The sequence below is a fragment of the Camelus bactrianus genome, chromosome 19, assembly GCF_048773025.1.
Source record: "Camelus bactrianus isolate YW-2024 breed Bactrian camel chromosome 19, ASM4877302v1, whole genome shotgun sequence".
Lineage (NCBI taxonomy): Eukaryota > Metazoa > Chordata > Mammalia > Artiodactyla > Camelidae > Camelus > Camelus bactrianus.
Window position 1 is genome coordinate 4,740,894 of NC_133557.1, and position 8,519 is coordinate 4,749,412.

Consider the following 8,519-nt stretch of genomic DNA (forward strand, 5'->3'; position numbering starts at 1 on the left):
CTAAATTACAAGAGTTTTGTGTAACTGCTTCCTCCTCCTCTGGGCATCATACCTGCACACTTACTGTACGTGTGCACATATACATATATTTTTAAGGTTTTTAAGTAGTAATAAAACAATTCGGATGCTCTGTAAACTGACTTGCTTTAAAGAGAAAGGGTCCTGCTTTTCACATAGATTCATTTTTCTCTGAAATACCTGTATTTTTTTTAAAAGGGTAAAAATCTGATTTTTTTTCCTTTTCAAAGTATAAAATATGGAAATCAAAACGCACATTAAAGGAAATGGAAGGAAGGTCTGGATCTTCCCACATGTAGAATAAAAGAGTCATCTAACTCATACTGACCGCCTTGATAAAGGTCATGCCCTCTAATTACTGGGGGACAATCACTTTTAAGAATATGTTTTATTGAGTGCTGTGTGTCAGGCACCACACCGAGCAATGCGTGTGCCTTCACTCGGTGGACAGTGCCAGCTGTTCGGTGCAAGAGGAAATCCTACAATCCTCACATTACACAGGAGGAAACTGAGGTAGAGATGCATTAAGCAACTTACCCACAGGGAGATCTGAATCTGAAAGGGTGAGAGGGGAGAAAAAGAAAGAACAAACAAATGAGGAAGCCCTTCCAGCCCCAGAGGTTGCACAAGGAAGAGACAGATTCCTGGGATGTTAAATGGGGGCAAATCAGGGCTTGGGGAGGCTTCCTCTTTCCTGCCACATCCTGTCCAACACAGAGGAACAAGAGGGCCAGTCCCCCAACTCCCAAACTCCCCAGCTGACATGGAGAAAGGAACTCCCTCCCACTGTCCATCTCACAGAACTTTCCCAAACGCCCCAGTCCTGTACACCCACCTCTGAGGACCAGAGCCTGACCATGTCCAGATGCAAAATAAAAGCAGGGTGCATCCTTTCATATCACTGGTGAAACACACAGCCACCATAGGTCAGCCCTTTATCTACCGGCAGATGTCTCCAGGTCCCCACTCCAGCTCCACAGCCCACCTCTGTTGTGATTGGTTAATGCCAGAGTGAAAGCTTTTGCCAGCCACCCTCACCATAATACTGGTAGGCAGCCAACAGGCTACACAGGGCATGGCACCCTCTGGGTGACATCCTCCTTTCTATTTGGTGGTCAGGACAACAGGACTGGTGATGATGGTGCTTTAACCACTCAAGGAACAGGAGGAAATCTCTTCACAATTCTGAGCACCCCAAACTCATCATTTTCAAACGTACCATTGTGCTTTCTAATGGGCTTTTGAGAATCTGTTTTCTGGGTTTGCCCATTCTTCCTCTGAAAGGTCAGAAAGGAGGGCTGACAATGTTTAAGTGAGATCAGATATTTGAGACGTTTTAAATTATTTCCAGCATTTACTCTTCCTCACAAGTAGATGAGGCGCACCCTGGGGGCAGGGGCAGTGGGTATTTCCCAAAGTCAGAGCCAAAAGGAAAAACCCAGCAGCCTCCTCTGCTCAGAGACAGGAAGCCAAGCGAGACAGCCTCTCAAAAATCTCTCCTTCCTTTCCTTTTCTAATAATCCCACTAGCAGGTAAAAATGCTGAAAATTTTTCAATGCACATAAGAAATTCAAAAAAAAAAAAAGGATGGATGTGAGTTAAGCCAGCCTGGACATCAGAGATACTTTATAAAATATCCCAGAAGATCTAAAAAGATTGTCCACGATCATGTCACTGAGGTTTTTCTACCTCCTAATTAGGTAGAAAGGTAACAATTGGGAGAATTCTCAAAATGCAAACACGGAGATACATTCAACTTACAAACCACTGACAATTTACACAGGCCAACAGGATTGTGACCTCTACCATACATTCCAAGTTTTTTTCACAACCCTTACCCCAGGGATTTCAAAGTGTCGTTCCCCCAAAACAGCAGCAGCAGCAGCAGCAGCATCACCATGAGACCCTATGAGAAATGCAGAGTCTCGGGCTCCAACGCAGACCTTCTGAATCAGAAACTGAGGGTGGGGCCCAGCGGCCTAAGGGTTCCCAAGCCCTCTTCACGCACAAAGCCTCTGATGTAGGTTCGAGTGTGAGAAGTGCTGCTTTAGCCTATTGGTTACGGCCAACTGTTCGATGACACAGGTAGGAAATGCAGCATTCTCACAGTCTGTGCAAGAGGCAGCAAAGACTCAGAGAGGTTAAGTGATTAATCTAAAGTCACACAGCTGACTGATAAAAGTATCAGTAGGAAAACCCAGGCCTTTGGACTCAAGATCTAGTTCCCTTTTGTCTTCAATGCACATCCATCATATAATTAGCCAGATAACCTAAAGGGCCTTGATTCTAGAAGGGCAAATATGAACTGAGAAGAGTAGAAGGGTGACACCTGGGGAGGAAAAAGCCATCCGAGGGTCCTTTTTACTCCACAGATTACCATGGAGACCAAGAAGGCCAACGAAGGAACTTGCAGGATACTTCATTATATTCCAGGTAACCTGGTAACCTGACTCCTGGGTGCAGTCTGGGTCCTCCCCTATAAAAGATCTGAGAGTCTACTGGCCCCCTTAGGACCCACAGCCTTCCTACAGGACTTCCCCGGAAACTCACTGTTCAGTGTCCAGGGCAAGTCCTTCTCACGTTCTGTAGGTGGTGTTCCACCAGCAGCCTCTCCATCACTCTCCCTGCATCCCTCATAATCTCTGTATCACTGGTGTTCTGGATAATTTTCTGTCTCCTCCACCTCGCATGTAAGGTCTGTAACAGCAGGGGTTCTGTTGCTTTCTTCACCACCCCCGGATCTAGTCCAGGGCCTGCTATTAGTAGGTGAGGAAGAAATACATGTGACATAAAAGCACATAATAAAAATCATCTACCTGGATGTATCAAAATGTGTTTCCATATTAAACCTTCACATTTTAAAGTGACACTGGGTATTTTTTTTCCAAACAAGACATTCTGGAGAATTAGTTAAAATGCAGTTTAAAATCATCACGGTGAATCAATCCAGAGTTTATGCTGGAATACCCTCCTCTCTCCTGCGAAGTCTCTTTCTCTCTCTTCTTTCTGCCTTCACTCTCAGTACATCCCCCATCACAGGAGCTCTCTATCTGAGGATTTCAAGATGTTTTATTTGTTGTTGAACTGCATTGTCTTTTTTTGTCTTTCCTTGACACAAACAGAGCATTTCATCTGTGTCTGAAATTACTGTTTAGATTCTACTTCACTGATACAAGACATCCGGTCATCCGACTAGGACCGAAGAGGAAAAGTGGAAAGTCCATAATAAAAGGACGTCTACAGCGTTTGATAATTGGCATGAGCTTTCAGGGAAGCTGTGGGCTCATCCTCCAAGTCCCTCTGGCACTTCCAAATGGACAAAATATAGACACAGACCCACTCAGCTAAGTAATTGGATTCGCTACCTGGAATATTTAAATTGTTTTCATACACTGGAAAATGGCTTAAGAAGATTAAAGAAAAATACCCTGGAGGTTAACAGGCTATAATTTACTAGGTGGAAAATCTTTTCAGCAAGAAGAACGCCTCATTCTCCTATAATTCCTCCCGTTTAAGCGATGTCCTAGTCATTTGGACCTAAATTTCCTTAGATCCAGCAGCTCAGGTTTATTGCAGTGGGCTGTTCCTATCAAACCTTTGAATGACACCCAGGACATAAAACTGATACTACACTGTCCTCCCTCTTAAGATTCCCACGTATTCAGCAAGATTAGTAATTCAAGTGTTTGAAGGCAATAGGGGTGGAAGTGGGGGGTTCACTTTAAGTTCTAGGGTCCAGGGATCATGTAAAACACTGGAGATCCGGGACTAGGCAAAGTTCACCCCCATCTGGAAGAAAATGAAGGTAAATTGGGGGACTGTCCTCCCGCGTCTATTTTGAACTGAAGACTCCAGCCAGCTCAGTTCTCAGAAACTTGAGCCCCCCAAGCCCACTTTGCTTGCAGGCCCACTGAGTCCTCATCGGCCCCTCAGTGTCCCCCTTCTGCTCTGCAGCCCTCCCCAGCTGTGTCCTCTCCAGTCCTTCTCAGGGCCCTTCACTCCGGAGCCAGGAGCGGAAGTTTGGCATCACCGACCACCTGTCGGCTGGACCGCTGTGTGTCCTCTGCTCCTGCCGTGTGGGCGCCCAGGAAAGCGCTAAGATGGTGAGCAATCACTAAACACTTTCGGACTCCCGGGCAGCTCCGTCTTCAAAGGGACCAAAGGAGGTAACAGAGGGTGCCTCTGCGGGCGGAGACGGGCGCGACTTACTCAAACCCCAGCGCTTCCCAGCTGGTCCCAACTCCACCCTTCCCACTTTCCAAACTCAGGACCCGTCACCCGGCTACTCCCGCCCCTTCTGCTCCACTGGCCCAAAAGATTTAAGCCCCTCGGGGGGCGCTGGCCAGACCCAGCCAGGACGTCCACTCCTGAACCCGGGGACCCTGGAACGTGCGCCGAGCGGCTGCGGTCGGCCACCCGCCAGGGCAGCGGCGACCTGAGCGCGCCGAGGCCCCGCGCCCGGCCCGGTGCGCCCATTGCATCACGCGCCCCTCGCCCCACCCCCACGAGCGGCCCGCGCCCTGCCCCGCGCCCCGCCGGCGCCCCCGCCGGCCGCCCCGACTTACATCATCCCACTTGACGAATTTGGTGCCCTTCTTGAGGCTGTCGGACACGCACACGGGCTTGAGTTGCAGAGCGTGCACTCCGGGCTGAGCCCCGGCCATCAGGGCTCATCTGGGCTCCGGGCGGCCCGGGCGAGCGCGGCAGGGACGGGACGCGGGGCGCGGGCTCCTTCCTCGGCTCCGGAGGCGCTCGCCTCTGCTCCCGCGCGGGCCTCCCCCGGCCTCCCGGCCTCCGCACCTCCTCCGGCGCGGCTCAGCAGGCGGGGCGCGCGGGGGCGAGGCGCCCGGCCATGCCCGGGCGGGACGCGGGGTCGGGCGCCCGCGGTGGATGCGGAGCCTCGGAGGGCGAAGAGCCGCCGAGCCGGGCAGCCTGGGCTGCCAGCCGCCGCCGGATACTGCTCCTCGGCCGCCGCCGCCTCCCGGCGCACCATTCAGCACATCCTCTAGACACAGAGGGAGAGAGCGAGTGACACACGCTCGGCGCCCCTCCGCCCTGCTCCTTCTCCTCCTCCCTCCTCCTCCCGCCCCCCTTCCCCGCCACCCGCGCTCTCTCGGTCCCTCCTTCCCCCGGCGGCTCCCAGCCCAACTTTGCGCGCTGGGTCAGGCGCCGGGAAGCGGGGACGCAGCGGCACCTTCCGGCTGCCGGGCGCCACTGCAGCCAACGCCTGCGCCGCCCGCGCGCCTCTGAGCATGCCCAGTGCCCCGGCTGCAAGGTGCCGCGGGTGCCGCGGGTGTCGGGGTGTCCGGGAGCCCTGCGCGCCTCGGGGCTTTCCGGGGAACAGGAGCCCGAGCCGGGAGTGTCTTTGGGTGCAAACTGGGTGGGAAAAGGAAGCCGCCGGCGGGAGGGATCGGAGAAGCAGCCCACAGCTCTCCCCTCTAGCTGGAGCTCTCCAGGTCTGGCCACAAACCAGCTTTTTGAAAAGAAGATCATTATTCACTAGTAGAGAAGACAGCAGTTGAGAGGCTTGGAATGAGAGCGCTTTGGGGAAACCGCACCTGAGAGTTTGCAGCGCGCTGGTCTTGAAGTCCGGGTATGTGGTTAAGTTGTGCTTCTGAGACAGCAAGCCCATCCCGGGAGAAACAATGGTTTTATCTCCCACGGAGACAGAAGGCCCCATCTCCTGTGTGTGTGTATGTGTGTGTGTGTGTGTGTGTGTGTGTGTGTGTGTGTGTGTGTGTGTGTGTGAGAGAGAGAGAGAGAGAGAGAGAGAGAGAGAGAGAGAGAGAGAGAGAGAGAGAGAGAGAGAGAGAGAGAGAGAGAGAAAGCAAGAGCTGTCTTACTGATAGAAACTTGGTCATTTAGGAACCTCGGTGTAAAGATAGTTGTCTGTCCTCATTCAACAAATATTTCTCATTTCATTTAAAACAAAGAAAGAGATACCCCCACCAGAATAGCTCAGATTTTAAAAACTGATAATACCAATGCTTAAGAGGATGCAAAGCCGCTGGAATTTTCATCCACTGCTGAAGAGAGTATAAAATGATAAAGCCACTTTGAAGAACAGTCTCTTATAAAGTTAAACATTTATTTATCGTAAAACCCAGAACTTCTACTTCTATGTATTTACCCAAGAGAAATGAAAACATATGTTCACACAGACTTGTTCAGCAGTGTTCATAGCTTTCTTCATCATATCTCCAAACTGGAAACCACAAATGTCAATCAACAGATGAAGGGATAAACAAATTGTGATATGCCAGACTATGGAATATTATTCAGCAGTGAAAAGGAATGGACATCCAACCACAGGGAGAAATCAGAGACTTGAAGCCTAGTGAAAGAAGCTGAACACAATAGACCACCTACTGCATGAGTCCATTTGAGAAATTCTAGAATAGACCAACTAGTCTATGTTGACAGAAAGCAGATCAGTGGATGCCTATGGCCAAGAGTGGGCAGGGACTGACAGGGAAGGGGAGCCAGGGAGCATTTCAGGGTGATGGAAATATTCTCTATCATGTGTGAATGCAGTTGTCTAAATTCATAGAACCGTACACCTAAAATGATTATATTTTATTGTAAGTGAATTAAATCTCAATAAAGTTGATTTTTAAAATGAAGAAAAAAGGGGAGGGTATAGCTCAAGTGGTAGAGTGCATGCTTAGCATACACAAGGTCCTGGGTTCAATCCCCAGTCCTTCCTCTAAAAATAAAATAAACCTAATTACCTCCCGCCTTCCCTGCCAAAAATAAAAATAATTAAAACAACACAATAAATAAATAAAAATATTTTAAAAAAATAAAAATGAAGAAACAGAATATGAACAAAGAAGGAGAGAAACACTCCTTTCTCTTAAGTATTTGTTCTTTCCCCCTCTGCTCCATTGGGCCTTTAGGCCTAATGTTTATAAATTCAGTCAAAGTATTACCCAAAATCCGGTGGGGAAATTTGCTATTTCAATGCATTCAAAAAATCTATAGCTATATTCTAGGCACTATGATAGTCACCATGGATAACCTGGTGAATACGACCCTTGACTCCTGCTCCCTCACTTTGTCCTTGGAAGCCACTAGCTACAAAGGATCTCTTTAAAGATCGACTTGCTTCATTTTGATCACAGGTCCCTAAGCTAAAACCTGAGTATCCTGTCCATAGACCCTCTGCCCAGCGGTCCTGGCTTGCTAGTTACCGTGCAGAAGGCACCGTCAGATTCTCACTTTGCTTCCCTTTACTCGAGAGACCCTCAAGGCAACTCTGCTTCTAACGTTGCTGCCCTTCTCAATGGTCTAACCTACCAGACTTGTTCTTTCCTCTTTTCTTTTCTTTGTCTTTTCTTCCCCCACCGCCCTCCACAGTTACCTACCGGAAAGATTATTGGTCAGTTAGGCTTTACCTACCCAAGTGGCTTAGGAAGGCAGGGCAGACCAGAGATGTGCCGTCTAGAAGGGGAATTTGGAGGATTAGAAATGGGCTCTAGGCTATATGAGGAGGTGGGCTGAGCTCTTCTCGGTGGCTTATTGCACCATCTCTCTGCTCCTTCTCCCTCTCTGTAGCTACACGCGTTGCCACGTGACCTTACAGACTTCCACTAGCTTCTGCGTATTTATCCACCCCATTGATATCAGCCAATGAGATGTTAGAAGACGTGACCTACAAGAAAGCTTGAAATGTGCTTGTGAGGTTGGGCTGGCCCTCTTGGGTTTCTTGTCTCTGCCCGGAGATAAATGTGTCTCAGAGAGCCATATGGGGCAGACAAAGGCCCGATCTGCAGCCTGGAGGCAGATCCAACAGAACCCATCCTAGATCTGCCAGAACCCAGCCAACTGGCAGACTTATGAGCAGGACAAAAATGCTCATTGTTGAATCCACCCAGCTGGTGGGACACTCGGGGCGGGGGGGGGGGGTCATTTGTTACACACCATTATTGTAGAAGTAGCTGGTTGAGTCATTCGTCTAGTATTTTTGATCCTTCCCAGCTGTTGCTTGTTGCTGTGAATGTAAGGAGAATAAAGCTGTAGAATTCTGAGCAGCGTTTGCCTTCAAGACCAACAGAGGCTGCTACGGGAGTTTCTTCTGCCGGCAGAAGGATGCAGTTTGATGCAGAAAGGCTGTGGGATAACCACCATCAACATGTAAGATGAGGCTGGAGACAGCTTGGTTCATCCCTCATTTTCCACATCTCTGGTTCGGAATACAAGACAGAAGTAGTTTTAAAGTGTGGGGATTTTTGCCGTGCAAAGGGACCTGTAAGAACATCCAAAACTGTGTGAGCCAGACCTGTGATCCATCAAGTTCAATGCTCTGTTCTGTTTTTAAAATAATAGTAAAAAAAAAAAAAAGGGCCTGTTTTTGTGAGAGCACTGAATTGCCCTGGAGAATGTCAGCCTCGGGGAGTTGGCAAAGCTAACCTTTACTGAGTAGTCACCATTGGCAGGAGCACTAAGCTAAGCACCTCCCAGATACTCAGTAACATAACACTTACTGTTCAGCAGCACCC

At 49.3% G+C, this 8,519-nt stretch overlaps 1 protein-coding gene across 6 annotated transcripts in view; it reads right to left on the bottom strand.

Annotated features, from left to right (window-relative positions):
• PLCB1 (phospholipase C beta 1) overlaps window positions 1-5,095 on the bottom strand; it is a 648,142-nt gene extending 643,047 nt beyond the window's left edge. For all 6 annotated transcript variants that reach the window (XR_012500533.1, XM_074346936.1, XM_074346933.1 and 3 more), the window contains exon 1: window positions 4,584-5,095. Coding sequence is in view for 5 of the 6 variants with exons in the window: in XM_074346936.1 (XP_074203037.1) it covers window positions 4,584-4,682 (99 nt within the window). In the remaining variant the exon portion in view is untranslated. The remainder of the gene's footprint in view (window positions 1-4,583) is intronic.
• Between the last annotated feature and the right edge of the window lie 3,424 nt (window positions 5,096-8,519).